Source organism: Diplotaxodon limnothrissa, linkage group LG11, assembly GCF_057381915.1.
Source record: "Diplotaxodon limnothrissa isolate DT_005_m linkage group LG11, D_limnothrissa_male_GT1.1, whole genome shotgun sequence".
NCBI lineage: Eukaryota > Metazoa > Chordata > Actinopteri > Cichliformes > Cichlidae > Diplotaxodon > Diplotaxodon limnothrissa.
The window spans coordinates 38,052,275-38,072,489 of NC_140606.1; the positions used below are offsets into that span (position 1 = coordinate 38,052,275).

Genomic DNA, 20,215 nt, shown 5'->3' on the forward strand with positions numbered 1-20,215 from the left:
TTAAATACACACTCATGAAGGAACAACAGAGTGAATGGAAACACAGAGAGTAGTCGTGTGAATCGGATGCAAAATGAAGAATTTCCTCTGGGAATAAATCCAAAGCTGAACTGTTTCCTGTAGTTCCAGTTTGCTGTGCTGCAGCATTCAGGAAGTTGATTTACCTGTAAGTTGGAGCCTCGTCTGCATCTGTACTGTTCACCTCAGGTTCAAGTTTAGTCCAATCACTGCAGTCCTGCTGCAGAGGACAGTCTCTTTAGTCAATAAGTACACATGTTTATAAAGAAAGAAACTTTAGCAATAAATGGATGAATGGAAGGGATTACCGTCAGGCTCTGACAACCTTCAAGCTCTGAACTTCTTTCAGTTTTTTGTCCTTGTTGAGACACAAAGAATTCAAATGAATGATGTTATGCTGACATATAAAATCATCCTCTAACTGTCCACATGTTTGCTGTTTGATCACTTTATGCTGTGCAGTGCTGCTTCAACATCAGAACAACATGTTCAGCAGGACGTGCAGCTGAGTGACGTCTAAGATGATCAAAAGCTGATGAATTCAAATATTCTCACCAGTGATGTCAGAACAAGACAGAGACAGAGAGAAAGGTTGGATTCAGCTCTGATGATTTATGCAAAGTTACTTTTGGACGTCTGTTGTGTTTCCTGTTTATTTTAATGTTTGTTGATTAGAAGTTGTTTAAACAAGTTTATTGTAAATTATGAAAATCTGTTTATTAAACTTTGGTCTCACCTGAGCTGCTCTCTGACAGCCTCAGCATCAGATCAGGTCTGTTCATGTCTGTTAAAACCTCCATGGTCGCCTCCACAGACTGATGACCAAGTTTATCCACCATCAGATCCACAAGGTCTTCTGTCCTGTTTGGATACCAGTACCTCTCCATTTGTGGCAGGCTCATCTTAAAGCACGTGAACGGCAGCAACAGAATAAATTTCCCGAGATCCTTTTGACTGAATTCATTCAGTGTTTCCAAGAGAATCTGTCTGACAGCTTCCTGTTCTTTTTCCTGTAAAACCAAAACAATGTATTAAGTTACTGTATAATATCTCTGTTGGACAATTTAAAAGTTTCTTTTTATTTAATTTCCAGAGAAACTGTAGTAGAAATATCAAATATTCATTAAAAAAAAATAGGTCTTCATGAATATTTATATGTTTTAGAATAATCACTGAAGAGACAGCTGGCGGTTTTGATATTTACTTCACTCTCTTTATGAACTGCAAAACTTCAAGTTTCATAAGAAAACATTATTTCATTTCTATCAATACTAAAAACTATTTTTTGTAAAAGCTGAGTTAAAGTCACACTCACTCTCTTCAACAGTGCAGCTCCATGTTCATCCACAGAGTGTTTCTCTGAGGAGGAAAGACATTTACCATCAACTCTGAGGATTCAAACATCATCACACATCCAAGTAGAATCAGCCTTCAGACGACACAGATGATTTAAAAGAGAAAATCATGTGAAACTAAATAAAATGACATAAGAACCCAACAAAGAAACCCTCCATCCTGTCCAACCAAAGTAACTGGGGGTTCCCAGCTGTGATAATGAGAGAGGGTACACCTGTCCACCTCAGGTTTTAAACAGACAGACAACCTTTCACACCCACATTTAATTTAGAACCAGCAATAAAGCCAACAAGCATGTGTTTGGACTGGAAACCAGAGCACTCTGAGGAAAAGCATGCAGGCACAGGGAGAACATGCAAACTCCACACAGAAAGGTTCCAGCCAACCAGGAGGCTCAAACACACAACCTTCATGCTGTGAGGACACAGTGCTAACCACTGCACCACCATGACACCAGCAACACAAAAACCTGTTGATGACACAGAGTTTACACTCATGCATGTTGGTCTTACCTCTGGATGCTGAGCTGCTCTCTGGTAACTTCTGCACCAGATCAGTTCTGTTCATGTGCATGAAAACTTCTCTGGTCACCTCCACAGACTGATGACCAAGTTCATCCACCATCAGATTCACTACATCTGCTCTGGTTGATGATCGACTCAACCTGTCTGTATATGAGAAGAATGACAGATTCCTCCAAGGAAGGATCGTCTGCAGGAGCCTCTTAAACTTCTTGAGCTCCTCATCACTCAAATCATTCAAAGTTTCTAAAAGCAGATGTTTAACAGCTGCCATTGTTGCCATCTGGAACAATAAACACAATCACGGGGTCACATATTTATTTAGCCAAACACAAGCATCTATTTACTAGTTGCGGTACGTTTATGAAAAAAATGAAGAAAATATAAAACTGTGATCCACTTTTATGGGTTTGAATACTTTTTCTTTACAGGCTGCAGTTCTTCTCTCACTGTGCAGATAAAAACTGAAATATATCCATCAAGAATCTTTCCCTGATTTCACATTATCTTTCATTCTTTATTAATATTTGTAAGTAGAATAAAGTTTCCTGTTTAAGCTGAAAGTGTTTGATGTTTTCAGATTTCTCTGTCCTGTTGAAGAGTCAGGACAAATGTACATGCTGACACTTCCTCAGCTCATCCTCAGTGGTAAAGACATCCTGACATTAGTGTTGCAGAAAATTACTGCTGAAGAAGTCAAACTGAATGAAGCTTCAGTTTGTCACAAACATCCAGCAGAAATCATGAGAAAAATGAGTCAACATGAGAACTGATGATACTTTAGTCCTCTGACTTTCAGCCTGCTGTCTTGTACTGAATCAGAGATGTGACATGACTCACTTTGTGGATCAGTGCAGAGCGTCGTTCATCCACAGAGTGTTTCTCTGAGGAGAAAAGTGCTCAAAGTCACTCATGACAAACACATTTAACAACTAACTGACAATTATTCAGGAAATATGACTTTGGAAAAATGGACAATATGCAGAATTACACTGAAACCTCCTCAGCAATAATAAACAGTATGAAGGAGTCATTTTTGCTCCTCCTCACAAAGTATTTGGATTTAATCTGGTCTCATTTTTATGTATTTATTGAAGTAGATTTTTCCAGAACAGCCATAAAATATGTTTTAAAGATGTGTTTTTTTGTCTTTATTACAAATATTATTTATAAAGTCAAAGAAGACTTTAGTCAGACGTTTATGAGACATGAAAACAGTTTTATGACTTTAATGAGTTTTGATTTTGTTGTCTTACTTCGAGGCAGTGAGCTGCAGTCTGACAGCCTCTGAGCCAGATCAGTCCTCTTCATCTCCTTTAAGACCTCCATGGTCTTCTCCACTGACTGTTGGCCGTAAGTCTGCACCATCAGAAACACTGTGTGCTGCAGGTCTGTCCTCATGTACCACATCAATGAGAGGACTGAGTAATATTTGCGATGAATTCGTCGCAGGGTCCAGTTGAACTCATGCAGCTCCGGCTCATTGAGACCATCCAGAGCTTCCAGCAGCAGCTCAATAACAGACTCCATCGTTTCTACCTGGAAAATTCAAAGAAAATGTTCATGAGATAAATGTGACATTTCTCACTTTCAGGTTTGTTTGTTTTCTCATCAACACTTTACAAATGTAGATGTGTTTAGATGACATCATCCATCACATAAGGTGATGATGTCATTGGTCATATTTGTCACAATGATCACAAACAGCTGATTAACAATTATTCTGCTTCTGTTAACAAGTTCAGGACTTTTCTGACCTGCTGCAGACCTCCCTCACTGCACACGCTCAACTTATCAAACTTTGACTTTTCCAATCAAAATCAAATCATTTGTTTCTATTGAAGATTTCTATCCTGTGTTTATGAAATGAAAGCTGGATGATCTGAAGTCAGACAGATGTGACATGACTCACTTTGTGGATCAGTGCAGGCCAACGTTCATCCTCAGAGTGTTTCTCTGACAGAAAAGAAAGATTAAAAGCTTCATTCATGACTGATTTAACATCAGTGTTAATAATCAGACACTTTGAAATAACTGATGCTTTGATTTCATTCTGATGATCCTTGTAAGTTGGATTAATAACAACATTAAACTTGTTAACATGAAGTCATATTTGATGGGAAACTATCAACGTGTGAGGAAATGATCCAGTTCTGTTTCATTCAGTAATTCTTCTTCTTCATCTTCTTCATCTTCATATCAATGAGTGTATTTATTGATTCATGTGTTTTCTGGACACTGACCTTTCTCTGTTTCCTCCACATCAAATCCTTCAGCTGATGATCCTGCAGCTGCAACACATTGAATACAAACTGTAACTACATGATACAGACACTGTGTGTGTCCTTTATGTGTGCTCATCCTGAGTATAACACTGAGTCCTGACAATAAAAAGCTTTAATATTTCACTTTCAGCTGTGCTGACTGAAGGCAGGAGGAGGCCATAGTTACACAATCACAGAGAAATCACTGAAAAGACTTTGAATCATTTACCTCATACAGGTCGTCTGTCTCCATAGTGGAGTTTCAATCCAAGCTAACATAAAGATCCATTTACAACACAAGACTGATATTAATGAGCTCAAAATGCAAAAAACAAAGAAAAATATTTTCAAAGGAAAGAAGTTCAAAGAGCTTTAAAACAACATTTACTAAAGAAAGTCACTGATTCAATAAGCTGAATATTTTTACTTTAAACATTGAAATATGAAAACAAATCTGTTTAATTTTACTGTGTTTGTACAACCTGAATGTGTTCATTTATCAACGTCTGTCCAAAATAAATCAGAGGAAACAAATTCTTTCATTTATAAATGATAATAAAGTTTATATTATGCAGTTCTTGTTGTGAGTTTCTCTGATAGGTTTTGATTTAATTCTTTAGATTTTTTTTTTTTTTTTACTGTAATGTGTGATTTTAGATGTTACGGCCCTAGCAGGGCCTCCTCCTGAAGTTGCCTGTGTGGGCGTGTCCTACCATCTCTCCTGCCTTAGGTGACACCTTTTTCTTTTGTACAGCTGACTCTGTTCAGCAATTAAAGGTATTTAAGGGCAGAGAAAGGTGAGCTCTGGTGCCAGAGAGCCATGTTAGCAGTTGCAGCTAGTGAGCTGTGTTTTGTGACTGTTTGCTCCTGCTCGGTGGAGAGAAGCGTATTTGGTGACTAACCCGTTTTTCTTTGACTTTTCAGTAGTACTGACCAACGTCTGAGTTTTGGTTTGTTTCTTCAAATTGTGATAGCAGCTCGTCCGTCTCTTTTAGTTGAGTTATTAATAGAAACTGTAATAAAACTCTTTCTTTTAACCATTTTGTCTCTTTGTTTCCTTTTTCTGATCCGGACACTTTTTGTCACTTTCCCTCATCGCCTGAACCCTTTTAGGTGAACATAACATTATATTTAAAATCCTTCCACGCACAGTTAAGAATAATCCCAACATATCTGTTGTATTAATTTATGCAGCTTATGATTATTGTACAGCTGTCCTTCTTGGCCAGGACACTCTTGTAAAACAGATTTTTAATGTCACAATTTTATTTTTTCCTGGTTAAATAAACTTTAATGAATAAATAAAATGTATTAAAGTTATTACAGAAACTCTGACAGATTATTTCCTCTTACCTTTGAGTCCTGAGCTGCTCTCTGACAGCCTCTGCACCAGATCAGTTCTCTGCATGTCTGTTAAAACCTCCCTGATCACCTCCACAGACTGATGACCCCATTTATCAACCATCTGTTTCACTAGTTCATCTGTCATGTTTGTATATATCTGTATTCGTGGCAGGCCCATTTTGAAGCGCGTGAACTGCAGCAACAAATTGAATTCCTTGAGATCCTTTTGATTCAAATGTCTCAGGATTTCCACAAGAATGTTTCTAACAGCTGTCGTTGCTACTTCCTGAAAAATACAAAGCATTTATTAAGTTACTGTCATTTCACTGTGGGGAGATTTAAAGTTTGATTTCTCTGAACTTCCTCAGTGTCTCTGAAGTAGACATGTAGAATATTAGAGCTGCATGATTATTGGAAAATCAAAATCACAATTATTTCGTTCAGTATTGATTTTTCTGACAGACAATTGCGCTCTCGTGTAAACAGAACATTTCCACATCTGTACAATTCTCCTTTCTCGTCTTCCACCTCTTTATTTATGTATTTATTGTGTGTGTGTGTGTGTGTGTGTGTGTGTGTGTGTGTGTGTGTGTGTGCCTTCACTTTGCATTTTAAATATTGCTAAATTGTGCTCATTTAATTTGTATAGACAAAATCAAGATTAAGTTCAAACTAGTTGTGCAGCTTTTTAAATTTTAATAAAACCCATAAAAATTTTACAATTAATAATATTCTTCAGAATGATCACTGAAGGAACAGCTGGTAACATCTGTGGTGCTGATGATGTTTACCTCGCTGCCTTCATGAACTGTTTTTATGTGTCTGTAAAACTTTGGCTCATAAGACTCCCTCTCCATCAGGACTAAAAACTAAATGTTCTCATTTCTCTAACTGAATGTTTGTGTTTTGATTTTTTAAAAAGTAAAGTGAGTGCATGAAATGTGGAAATGGATATTTTAGGACTCTTGATGTTGAAGATTTTCAAAGACAAAGAAAAATCTAAAGATGTCATTTCCTGGTTTTATCGTCAGTAGTAGATCCTTCACTCTGTCGTCAGTGGAAACATTATTGCTGCAGACTCCACATTAACACTGTGAGAAGCATCCAGTTTCAGAGATGCTTCGTCTGTTTCATCGTGTTTAATGTTCAAGATGAGGATGATTTACAGCCTGAATCTACTGAATGAAAGCTGAGTTAAAGTCACACTCACTCTCTTCAACAGTGCAGCTCCATGTTCATCCACAGAGTGTTTCTCTGAGGAGGAAAGACATTTACCATCAACTCTGAGGATTCAAACATCATCACACATCCAAGTAGAATCAGCCTTCAGACGACACAGATGATTTAAAAGAGAAAATCATGTGAAACTAAATAAAATGACATAAGAACCCAACAAAGACACCCTCCATCCTGTCCAACCAAAGTAACTGGGGGTTCCCAGCTGTGATAATGAGAGAGGGTACACCTGTCCACCTCAGGTTTTAAACAGACAGACAACCTTTCACACCCACATTTAATTTAGAACCAGCAATAAAGCCAACAAGCATGTGTTTGGACTGGAAACCAGAGCACTCTGAGGAAAAGCATGCAGGCACAGGGAGAACATGCAAACTCCACACAGAAAGGTTCCAGCCAACCAGGAGGCTCAAACACACAACCTTCATGCTGTGAGGACACAGTGCTAACCACTGCACCACCATGACACCAGCAACACAAAAACCTGTTGATGACACAGAGTTTACACTCATGCATGTTGGTCTTACCTCTGGATGCTGAGCTGCTCTCTGGTAACTTCTGCACCAGATCAGTTCTGTTCATGTGCATGAAAACTTCTCTGGTCACCTCCACAGACTGATGACCAAGTTCATCCACCATCAGATTCACTACATCTGCTCTGGTTGATGATGGACTCAACCTGTTTGAGAAGAATGACAGATTCCTCCAAGGAATGATCGTCTGCAGGAGCCTCTTAAATGTCTCGAGCTCCTCATCACTCAAATCATTCAAAGTTTCTAAAAGCAGATGTTTAACAGCTGCCATTGTTGCCATCTGGAACAATAAACACAATCACGGGGTCACATATTTATTTAGCCAAACACAAGCATCTATTTACTAGTTGCGGTACGTTTATGAAAAAAATGAAGAAAATCTAAAACTGTGATCCACTTTTATGGGTTTGAATACTTTTTCTTTACAGGCTGCAGTTCTTCTCTCACTGTGCAGATAAAAACTGAAATATATCCATCAAGAATCTTTCCCTGATTTCACATCATCTTTCATTCTTTATTAATATTTGTAAGTAGAATAAAGTTTCCTGTTTAAGCTGAAAGTGTTTGATGTTTTCAGATTTCTCTGTCCTGTTGAAGAGTCAGGACAAATGTACATGCTGACACTTCCTCAGCTCATCCTCAGTGGTAAAGACATCCTGACATTAGTGTTGCAGAAAATTACTGCTGAAGAAGTCAAACTGAATGAAGCTTCAGTTTGTCACAAACATCCAGCAGAAATCATGAGAAAAATGAGTCAACATGAGAACTGATGATACTTTAGTCCTCTGACTTTCAGCCTGCTGTCTTGTACTGAATCAGAGATGTGACATGACTCACTTTGTGGATCAGTGCAGAGCGTCGTTCATCCACAGAGTGTTTCTCTGAGGAGAAAAGTGCTCAAAGTCACTCATGACAAACACATTTAACAACTAACTGACAATTATTCAGGAAATATGACTTTGGAAAAATGGACAATATGCAGAATTACACTGAAACCTCCTCAGCAATAATAAACAGTATGAAGGAGTCATTTTTACTCCTCCTCACAAAGTATTTGGATTTAATCTGGTCTCATTTTTATGTATTTATTGAAGTAGATTTTTCCAGAACAGCCATAAAATATGTTTTAAAGATGTTTTTTTTTGTCTTTATTACAAATATTATTTATAAAGTCAGAGAAGACTTTAGTCAGACGTTTATGAGACATGAAAACAGTTTTATGACTTTAATGAGTTTTGATTTTGTTGTCTTACTTCGAGGCAGTGAGCTGCAGTCTGACAGCCTCTGAGCCAGATCAGTCCTCTTCATCTCCTTTAAGACCTCCATGGTCTTCTCCACTGACTGTTGGCCGTAAGTCTGCACCATCAGAAACACTGTGTCCTGCAGGTTTGTCCACTTGTACCACATCAATGAGAGGACTGAGTCATATTTGTCATGATGAATTCGTCGCAGGTTCAACTTGAACTCATGCAGCTCCAGCTCATTGAGACCATCCAGAGCTTCCAGCAGCAGCTCAATAACAGACTCCATCGTTTCTACCTGGAAAATTCAAAGAAAATGTTCATGAGATAAATGTGACATTTCTCACTTTCAGGTTTGTTTGTTTTCTCATCAACACTTTACAAATGTAGATGTGTTTAGATGACATCATCCATCACATAAGGTGATGATGTCATTGGTCATATTTGTCACAATGATCACAAACAGCTGATTAACAATTATTCTGCTTCTGTTAACAAGTTCAGGACTTTTCTGACCTGCTGCAGACCTCCCTCACTGCACACGCTCAACTTATCAAACTTTGACTTTTCCAATCAAAATCAAATCATTTGTTTCTATTGAAGATTTCTATCCTGTGTTTATGAAATGAAAGCTGGATGATCTGAAGTCAGACAGATGTGACATGACTCACTTTGTGGATCAGTGCAGGCCAACGTTCATCCTCAGAGTGTTTCTCTGACAGAAAAGAAAGATTAAAAGCTTCATTCATGACTGATTTAACATCAGTGTTAATAATCAGACACTTTGAAATAACTGATGCTTTGATTTCATTCTGATGATCCTTGTAAGTTGGATTAATAACAACATTAAACTTGTTAACATGAAGTCATATTTGATGGGAAACTATCAACGTGTGAGGAAATGATCCAGTTCTGTTTCATTCAGTAATTCTTCTTCTTCATCTTCTTCATCTTCATATCAATGAGTGTATTTATTGATTCATGTGTTTTTTGGACACTGACCTTTCTCTGTTTCCTCCACATCAAATCCTTCAGCTGATGATCCTGCAGCTGCAACACATTGAATACAAACTGTAACTACATGATACAGACACTGTGTGTGTCCTTTATGTGTGCTCATCCTGAGTATAACACTGAGTCCTGACAATAAAAAGCTTTAATATTTCACTTTCAGCTGTGCTGACTGAAGGCAGGAGGAGGCCATAGTTACACAATCACAGAGAAATCACTGAAAAGACTTTGAATCATTTACCTCATACAGGTCGTCTGTCTCCATAGTGGAGTTTCAATCAAAGCTAACATAAAGATCCATTTACAACACAAGACTGATATTAATGAGCTCAAAATGCAAAAAACAAAGAAAAATATTTTCAAAGGAAAGAAGTTCAAAGAGCTTTAAAACAACATTTACTAAAGAAAGTCACTGATTCAATAAGCTGAATATTTTTACTTTAAACATTGAAATATGAAAACAAATCTGTTTAATTTTACTGTGTTTGTACAACCTGAATGTGTTCATTTATCAACGTCTGTCCAAAATAAATCAGAGGAAACAAATTCTTTCATTTATAAATGATAATAAAGTTTATATTATGCAGTTCTTGTTGTGAGTTTCTCTGATTTAATTCTTTAAATTAATTTTTACTGTAAGGTGTAATATTATATTTAAAATCCTTCCACACACAGTTAAGAATAATCCCAACATATCTGTTGTATTAATTTATGCAGCTTATGATTATTGTACAGCTGTCCTTCTTGGCCAGGACACTCTTGTAAAACAGATTTTTAATGTCACAAGTTTATTTTTTCCTGGTTAAATAAACTTTAATGAATAAATAAAATGTATTAAAGTTATTACAGACACTCTGACAGATTATTTCCTCTTACCTTTGAGTCCTGAGCTGCTCTCTGACAGCCTCTGCACCAGATCAGTTCTCTGCATGTCTGTTAAAACCTCCCTGATCACCTCCACAGACTGATGACCAAGTTTATCAATCATATCATTCACTATTCCTCTTCTGCCATTATTCAGTTTGATTTGTGGAAGACTCTTCTGAAAACAAGTGAACTGCAGGAACCACATGAACTTGTTGAGATCCTGATCACTCAAATCCTCCAGTGTTTCTAGAAGCACATCTGTAACAGCTGCCATTGTTGCAACCTGGAAAATTCAAACATTCATAAAGAAAAAATGTTTCCTCACTGAGAAAATTACAGATTTATGTTTTTGTAGCTGTTTTAAACTTTGAATGTTTTCAATGTTTTCTCTGAAACACTTTGTTTTCTTTTATTATCTTATTTATTAAGATGTATTTATGTAAACACACTTTTTAATAATCTTTGATTTTTAATCTAAAAACATTTCTGTGACAACTGTTTAATCTAAATGATGAAATTATGATTTTCAAACTGCATCTTATTGAATCAAAGCTGAACTCTGCAGAGTCAGACAGATGAGACGTTACTCACTTTATGGATCAGTGCAGACAGATGTTCATCCACATGTTTGTCTGAAAAAAGAGAAATTAACAAAAATAGAAATAAGTGTTTAATAAAAGCTAATCGAGCTTTAAAAAATACACAGAGATCAAAAAAAAAGTTACATTTAAACCTGCTGAACATCATTTTCTGCTCGTCAACAATGCTCTCTTTGCTCTGTAAATCTGACTGTTTCTAATATGAACTGAAGCAGAAACACTTTTATGATTTTAACATGTTTTGTCTTTATCTCACTTTGAGCTTCTGAGCTGCTGTCTGTCAGCCTCTGAGCCAGATCAGTCCTCTTCATCTCCTTTAAGACCTCCACGATCTTCTCCACTGACTGTTGGCCAAAAGTCCTCACCATCAAAAACACCTCATCCTGCACATCCTGCAGGTCTGACATCTCAGACAGACTCATGGGGATCATTGAGCCACGTTTTCTTCTCAGGATCTGGATGAAGTCTCTGACCTCGCTGCCTCTCAGATCAGCCAGTGTCTCCAAAAGCAGCTCAATAAGAGACTCCATCGTTTCCACCTGGTAAAAACAGAGGTCACATGACAGCGATGCACCATTCAAATGTCTGCTTGATTTTTAATCAACAGAAACATTTTAGTGTGCTAAAAATAAATTCATGTTTGAATCCAATTCCTTCTAAAAACCTGAAAAGATGACCTTTGACCTTCAGACATAAAGCTGCATCTTTTTAAGGTCATGACCGGTCGACCTGATGTAGAGCAGAAAATAACCTCCATGAACATCTGGTGCTCGGTGGGTACCTGCTTGGATTGGTTTTTTATTTCTTGGCTCATTTTTTCCTCTTTTTGAAGGATTTAATTTTCATGAACAGGTTTGTGACTCTGTTTTACTGCCTGACTGTAACTCTGTCAAAGACTGAGCTACAAAAACTGCAGTGAGTCTCCTGATTTTACAAACAGAGGGGAGCTTTAACTGCTCACATCTTTACTGATAAACAGAAAGACTTGAATTTAATCTGCTTTTAAAATGTAAATAAGGTTTAATATTTCTATACCAATCATGTATAAAACTCATGTGTACATGACAAAGCTGCAGCTTGAATTTCATGTGTATGATTTGTGTTTAAGATGAAGATCATTTTCAGTCTTCATCTACTGAATCAAAGCTGAACTGTGTGAAGTCGACTGATGTGACGTTACTCACTCTCTGGCTCAGTGGAGGAAACTGTTTGTCTGAGGAGAAAAGAAAGAGAAAAAGTCAGATTAGAAACTGTTTTATCATCAGGCTTTATGAGGATTTAGAACATGAAAGATTTCACATCAAAGTGACACTTAAACCTCGTTAACTCGTTAATAATGATTTTAGAGAGAGGCCTAACTTTGTGAATGAGAGCACACACAGGATACTCTGATCGCTGATCACTTTCATGTGTGTGTATATACACACACACACACACACATATATATAAATATACACTACATGTCTTTGAACGTGACGGGAGTCGACTCCAGACCGGGCGTTTCTGTCCAATGAGGGTCCCAGGCTGCCTCTCCCATGCTAACCAACCGTAACTTGGACATAACTTGGACATTCCCAGATAGACTTAAAGGAAACTCATTTCTGTTTGTATCCATAATCTCATTCTTTCAGTCCTCAGAGCTTGTGACCATATGCATGGGCAGGAACATAGCTCCACCTACAAATCTAAAACATCAGGGCCCGCTCTCTCCTCACCAGGGCAGATCAGCAGAGCATCCACATCACTGCAAACACAGTACTAATCTATCTGTCAATCTCCTGCTCCACTCTCCCCTCCCCTGTGAACGACACCCTTAGATACTTAAACTCCTCCAAATGGGGGAACTCGTCCGTGACCTGGAGTGAGCACTCCACCCTTTACCAGCTGAGAACCATGGCCTAAAACTTGGAGGTGCTACTTTCACCCACTTGTTGCACATTCAGATTCAAACTGCCCCAGTGAGAGCTGGAGGTCATGACACCATGAAGCGCTTTGTCTCTCCAAAGCGTGCTGCACATGCGTGTCTGTTACATGCTTCCTTGATATGGGTTGCGTGACCAGAGAACTCCAGCTCTCTCAGGTACAGTAGATGCAGCTACGTCTCCAACATTCTGATAACTTCTGGAAAGTTCCCCATCCAGACGATGAAGGCAGTGATGGCATCTGAGTCTTTCTTCTTTATAAACACTGACAGATACTAGATACTGTGTGTTACTTTAATTTAGGACCAGCTGCAACTGAATAAATTCACAATACAGTTAATAAGTCCCATTTATTAAAACTGTAAAGGTGGAATTGTTTGACTGGAGTCCTCTGACACCTACAAACATTTGTATTTTTAAAGAAGCACCAATCAAAGCAGAAATAGAAAATTGTGTGAAACATTAGCAACAAACTGACAAATTCATTAAAAATTTAAATGATAGAAAAAAACACATCTGTGAGGTATGACAAAAATCTACCACAGACTTCAGTCAGTATGATGAGGGTTAATAGTGACATAATTATAACCTGTAGAGCTGCTTGAAGACTTTCCAACCATGTTGAATGATGTTGGATGTTTTTGTTCTGATCGGATCAAAATACTGTAACTGAGCTTGTGTAACAGTGTTTATGGTGTGTGTGATTCCATAATAACCACAATGGATTTGTGATGTTTATTGGCTCAATGGCGCCCTCTCTCAGAGGCAGTGGATCACTGCACTGTGTGGGATCATTAGGTATCAGCACGTGTGCGACCACTATGCAGAGCATGTGACCTCTGTAGCTGTCTAACTGTTAATAAGAAGAGTTTCAGTGGTTTGTTGTAATTGTGAAGTCCTGAAACAGTCACATAATATCACTGCACACCGGCTATAAGCTGCTATTATTTTGTAGTGTGCTGTGTTTGAGCCTCCTGTAATGAGCCAGCCTGCCTGACCTGCACATATTCTGCTCTAATCCACGTTATAAAAAGCAGCACGAAAATATAAACGTCTTTGTTCATCATTCACTACACAACACAGAGTCAAGAGATTTTTCTATCAGTCAGCACCTGGTTTCATATGAATGTGATAAACTATGTGCAGTATTCTCACATATTTAAGTCTTTGTTCTCTTATTTGTGGTTCCTGAGGTGATACCTGATAATCTCTGCACCAGATCAGTCCTGTTCATCTTCATTAAAGCCTTTCTGGTCTCCTCCACACTCTCTCCTCTGTACGTCTCCTCCATCAGCTCCACTACATCCTGTGTGTTTGCTGTTTTCAGTCGTCCCCTTGGCTTGGATGATAGATCTTTCTCCAGTTCAATGAGTGACTTGAACTCAGCAAAGTCCTCTGGACTCAACTGGTTCAGTGTTTCAATGAGCAGCTTCTTAGTCGTCATAGTTACCACCTGGAAAATGAAGAAATCATATTATACATGAAGGACAGCATGTCTGCTGTTTGTTCATTTGATGGATGGAAACGGACTGCTTTGTATTTCACTAATGACAACATTACTGACATGGACGTTTGTTACTTTTCCATCACCCAAATGAAAACTGTGATTGGACGTGAACGTCAAACATCAGCTTGAACCTTGAATAAAATTGAGAGGATTCGTTTTTGTCCCCAAAAGGACGTTGAGTTGTTTCTAAATAGCTGCTGAAAAAGTTTCACTGGGAAGTAATAAATGAACCAGTACAATGTCTTGATGCATTCTCAATCATCCAGGAAAGTAAATCTCCAAGCTAGTGGAGCTGATCACAGCCACAGAAACAGCAATTCGTAACAACAATATTGCAGAAGTGGAAGCAGAGCAACTACGGACGAAAGTTTCGGCCTGTCTCAGCAATGCAAAGCCCCCAGCATCCAACATCACCATGGAGGAGAGGAAGGCACTCACATCACTTAGTGATGACAACAACATTATCCTCCTTCCAGCAGACAAGGGTAGGTGCACAGTATTGCTAAACCAGAAAGACTATCATGAGAAGATCTTGTCACTACTCAGTGATGAAAATACTTATGAGCCCCTGAAACGAGACCCAGGAAGTGGCTGCAGGAAGAGGGCGATAGACTGTCTGAAGCAGTTAGAACAGGACAAGGCTGTTGACCGGACCTCATACCACAGGCTGTACCCAGGGGAGTCTACACCAAACCTGTACGGTTTACCAAAAATACATAAACAGGGTGCACCTTTAAGAAGTATTGTCTGCAGTTTCACCCATCGTGGCCAATTTGTACATGGAAGAAGTGGAAAAGAGGGCTTTGCTATCCTACCCTGGAACACCACCAAGCCATTGGTTCAGATATGTGGATGACACCTGGGTGAAAATGAAATCCCAGGACGTACTACATTTCACGGATCACATTAACTCGGTGGACCGACACATCAAATTCACCAGGGAGGATATGAAAAGTGGCAGGTTAGCCTTCTTAGACTGTGAGATTTCCATCAGTAATGGGGGACATCTAAAAGATGACGTGTACCGTAAACCTAAACATACGGATCAGTATCTAAGGTTTGACTCTCGTCATCCACTGGAGCACAAACTGGGAGTCATCAGGACGTTACAACACAGAGCGAACACCATCCCCACTGACACAGCAGCCAGGGAGGCAGAAGAACAGCACATCAAGAAGGCCCTGAGTGGTCTTTGATCAGTGGGTTTTGGTCAGTGGTTGTTGATCAATGGTCATGAGAATTTGCATAATTATGATTAAGGAACTGACCTCCCAGCCTATTGTTCCTTCACTGGGCTGGTTTCAGTCATTATGCAAATGTACTGTTTATAAGATTTGGGGAAACCTGCAGTCAGCTGAGACTGAAGAAGTCACTCGGATGAGTGACGAAACGTTTCTCCCACAAAACGCTACGACCAGATGAACAGAATCAGCTTTTGGAGAACCAGTACAATGCACAACAGTCTCATTTTCCCCGGTAAAATTAATTATCCATCCCTGGTTTATATAAACTTTACAAATTAAAAATCTCAATTCGAACTGGTCAGAAACACACAATAAACAAACTGTTATTTGTTTATTGTAAAAAAACCCACAAACCTTTAAATAACATTTATAATAATTATTGTGTCATTATATCTGTGACTCTGACATTCACCATCCAGGAAGCAGAGTGTGTGAGGAAGATCTGGTGTCTGATGAAGATGAGAGATTAAGCTGCGCACAGATAACTTTAACCCTAGAATACTATCGCTATTTGATTTTCAACATTTACATGATTTCTCTCTCCTGCAGCTGTTAGTGCGTCGAGGAGACTGTGCCTTCACCAGGGAAGTCTCAAATGTCCCAGGAATGGGTGGACCAAAGACCAGCTTTCCAGTGTCATTATCTTTTTTAGGAATTTTGTTGTTCTTTGCCCTAATTTTTCTGTGATTTTGGAGCATTATTTTAGGGTCCCCACATGACACTTTTTTCATTTTGTTAGACATGGCACAGTTGAAAGTGAAAGAAGACAACTCTAATTTGTCATGTGTTGTCAAATTTTGATATATTTTGATGACAAGTACTTTTTGTTGGTCATATTATATCGGGTAAAAATCACCCGGCATTAGTGATTGTGTTGCTGTTTATAGCGATAGTGTTCTAGGGTTAAGATCACGTGACTATCGTGGCCTTTTGAAACCGCCACAACCAGAACTCTACCGTGACCGAGACCTCCGGTTCTTTCCCACAGAGCTCTGCACCTCTGCTTCAAACCAGCAACAGTCACATGATCTAATATAACTTATTATTGTATCTCATTCCCTGTTACACACACATGAAAACAACTCCAACAAGGAAGCAGAACTACGAACGTGAACTTCCAGGAGGAAGCAGAACTTAATGCCGCGCTTACCTTCAATACTTCATGTAAAATGTGAACACCTGGAATCACTGCTGATGGAAAATCATTCTTCAGTGTTTGTGAAGCAGCTTAGTGTGAGGCACTGTTCTCCCGCTGCTTTCTCTCACTTTCTGTAAACGCTGAGGCGGAAAAACTTCCGCGTTTCTGCGTCTCTCTCCTCCCAGCTGTCAGCCCGCCTGAATAACGGAGGCGCCTTGATGCGACTGTTGTTCTAATTTTGCGCCATAGAAATAAACCGAGTTGAAATAGATGTTACCGCCTTTCCATCAACGTTACCTTTGGCTCAGGTATGAGTAGAAAGAGTGACGTCGTGTCTCTTTAATCAGTCTCTGCATCTCCAAAGCAACAACGGATACACCGAGTTTAATAAATACTGAATCCGTTAATAATAATAAAAAGTTCCATAATCCAAAGTAAGCATCACATTCACATGCTCACTAGAGCTACTTATGTCTGACTGAACACTCTTAAGCTGTAATTTACCACAGACGGTATAAATCTTTAACACTGTGTGTTTCTGTTATTCACTAAACATCTGTCAACGATCAGGAAGACCTGCAGTTTCCTGGAGGTTCGACAGGGGCGGAAATACTAAAGGAAGAAGAATACGTAGTCACACCCAACAAGTTGGTTTTTTAAACTTTATTTACAAACAACAGTATAACATACAAGGCACCGTCATTAATCCGATTATGTTACATCCTCGGTTGAGCATTATAGCAAGAAACAAACAAACAAACAAACAAACAAACAAACAAACAAACAAAACGAACAAAAAAAAAAAACAATAAGCACAAAGCTAAAAGAGTTAGTACAAAAAGAAAGAAAAGTCATTGAAGGATTTGAACCAAAGGCAAAAAATAACATGAGCAAAAAAGGGAAGTCATGATTATAAAAAAGGGAGGTTTTTTTTGTTTCTTTGTTTTTTTTAACATAGATTAAACTCTTTAAATAAAACAACAAGTTTATGGGCTTTCTTAGTATTCACAAGTTTCAGCGATTTAACCCCGAGTTTAAAGTCATTCAGCCATCTGTTTATACAAGGTTTAGCTTTAAAGTATCTGCATTTGTGAATAAAAAATTTTCCCATTAACAAAAACGTCCTAATCAACAGGTCAAAATCTGCATTCTCAGCAAGTATTCGACCCAACAGAATAAGTTTGCATCAGTGACTGTATAAAATAGTGTTTATATGTATCATTCCACCTCTCTCTCTCCAGTCTGGCCAGTTAGGTGAGGCTGGCTGCTGTAATCGCTGCCAGTCTGCTGAAGCTACACGAGAGGTGAGTTGTGTTGTTCAGCACATACTGTAGGGATGTATTACAGATACATAAACGAGCAGAAACGGGTTACACTGACCATGTTCGCTCTGTCCAGCTCAAGGACAAACGTGCTTTGAATCGTTGCATACAGAGCGTTAAATTTTCTGTGAATCCAGTCCACACACACGTGATTATCTCTAATTCGGTAAATCGTCCGATACCACGTGTGTCATGTTCTGTTGTCCAAGCACTGAACGGTAACGTAACCACACGTTGGTTTAAATGGAGGCGGAGTCAACTGGATCCGCGCTCCCTGCCCAGTGCGCGCTCCCGACACAGGGAAACAAATTCTGGCGAGGATACCTACCTTGCCACGACACCTGTCAATCAAAACAAAAACGGGCCAGAGTCACGTGGCCAGCGACGTCCGAAGCTTCTTTCAGTACGTCACTGCTTCGGTACCTGATTGAGGGTTTATAAGGAAGCGGGTCATTGGCGGGATTTGTGCTGTGTTTTGGTGAGAGAACAAGTGTGAGACATAATGAGAGAGGAAGCTCTGCCTTTTCCTAATTAAGAACCAGACAGAAGAACCTTATGTGTTGTGTTTTTATTTCACCCATTCATAAGTAATTCTACCCCCAGGTCAAAAACATACCAAAAAAATCGATTATACATATAAGCCATAATATATATGAATGTGCCTGTCAGTTACATAACTATGTGGAGGCAGGGACATCACAACATAAGCATACTCCCAACCTACTATAAGAGTGTGTTGTACTTTATTATAATGTGTTTTATCTATTATGTTTTTAATGAATTTGTCTCCACTTGCCAAAACATTCTGGATACTGTTGCTCCCCTGAAGGTCAGGCAGCCTAAATCAAAGTCAGAGTCATGGCTGAATGACAGCACTCGGGCTGCTCGAAGACAGTGCAGAACAGCAGAATGGAAATGGAAAAAAGACAAGCTACACGTGTCTTATGATATCTAAAAGATAGCTGGAGTAAATATCAGAAATCTGTTTATTTTGCAGGTGTTATTAACAACAACTACCATAAGCCCCGTGTCTTATTTAGTATTTTAAACTCTGTTCATAGCCCTCCCCAATCCAACTGTACAGAAGCTTTTGTTGAAACTTGTGAAGCTTTTTAAAATTTCTTTGTTGATAAGATTTTAACTATTAGAGTACATATCTCACCCCCTTCTTATGACCCTTCTATTACGCCTTTGGTAGTTTTTAGACATTTTGAACCCGTGTCTCTGTCCTATCTGGGGAAAATTATTACCAAATCAAGTCTGGCTCTCCCAGTGATGTCCTCCCCCCTCACTTTGTTAAATAAGTTTGGGAGACCATTGGACCTTATATTCAAGGGCTGATAAACAGCAGCCTGACTTTAGGCGACCTGTAACTTTTAAAAAGGCAGTGGTCCAGCCTCTCATTTTTGTGTCATTTCAGATCTATTTTAAAGCTTCCCTTTGTTTCTAAAATTTGGAAGAAAAAAAAGTAGTGTCTTCACAGCTACAGGCTTTTTTAAACAGACAAAACATTTTTGAGGTATTTCACCAGGTTTTAAAGCACTTCACAGCACAGAGTCTGCACTTCCTCCCCCTCAGGCATATTTTAGGATGTCTTAAGGATATCAGAGCATGGCTGGCTCTGAATGTTTTTAATTTTAATGAAAACAAGATTGAGGTCATTATATTTGGGCCGAGTGGCCCTGGTGTCCCACCATCTGACTTGGGTCCTCACCAGAGATGGGCAGTAATGCGTTACTGTAATCCGATTACTTTTTTCAGGTAACGAGGAAGGTAAGGGATTACTATTGCAAAAACGGTAATTAGATTACCGTTACTTTCCCGTAAGCACGCTGCGTTACTGCGTTACTAAAACCGTGATTTTTTTGCGAGACTGTCTCATGACTGTGACGTAAGCGAGTGCGACGTTTGAGACAACAGCTGTATGCAGATCAACAATGGATCATATATGGAGTGCGGAGAGAGTATGAGCGTGCAGCGTTTAAAGCGTGGAAGTACTGACCTTACTTTGAGTTTGATTCCATAAAAAGTGACAAAAACATTAGTGTCTGTTGTGCGTGGGAAGAAAACTTCTTTTTACAGCGAAATAAAT

At 38.8% G+C, this 20,215-nt stretch overlaps 1 protein-coding gene across 1 annotated transcript in view; it reads right to left on the reverse strand.

The window, feature by feature from the left end:
- LOC146623556 (uncharacterized) overlaps positions 1-17,353 on the reverse strand; it is a 32,817-nt gene extending 15,464 nt beyond the window's left edge. The window contains exons 1-22 of the mRNA XM_085364952.1: positions 16,814-17,353; positions 14,113-14,365; positions 12,175-12,203; positions 11,247-11,529; positions 10,983-11,023; positions 10,401-10,674; positions 9,516-9,563; positions 9,185-9,228; positions 8,526-8,811; positions 8,110-8,153; positions 7,267-7,552; positions 6,714-6,757; positions 5,513-5,789; positions 4,139-4,186; positions 3,808-3,851; positions 3,152-3,434; positions 2,736-2,779; positions 1,887-2,178; positions 1,334-1,377; positions 755-1,028; positions 327-376; positions 165-238 (exon numbers count right to left, since the gene is read on the reverse strand). Of these exons, the coding sequence (XP_085221078.1) occupies positions 165-238; positions 327-376; positions 755-1,028; positions 1,334-1,377; positions 1,887-2,178; positions 2,736-2,779; positions 3,152-3,434; positions 3,808-3,851; positions 4,139-4,186; positions 5,513-5,789; positions 6,714-6,757; positions 7,267-7,552; positions 8,110-8,153; positions 8,526-8,811; positions 9,185-9,228; positions 9,516-9,563; positions 10,401-10,674; positions 10,983-11,023; positions 11,247-11,529; positions 12,175-12,203; positions 14,113-14,356 (3,053 nt within the window). The 5' untranslated portion in view covers positions 14,357-14,365; positions 16,814-17,353. The remainder of the gene's footprint in view (positions 1-164; positions 239-326; positions 377-754; positions 1,029-1,333; positions 1,378-1,886; positions 2,179-2,735; positions 2,780-3,151; positions 3,435-3,807; positions 3,852-4,138; positions 4,187-5,512; positions 5,790-6,713; positions 6,758-7,266; positions 7,553-8,109; positions 8,154-8,525; positions 8,812-9,184; positions 9,229-9,515; positions 9,564-10,400; positions 10,675-10,982; positions 11,024-11,246; positions 11,530-12,174; positions 12,204-14,112; positions 14,366-16,813) is intronic.
- Positions 17,354-20,215: the final 2,862 nt, after the last annotated feature.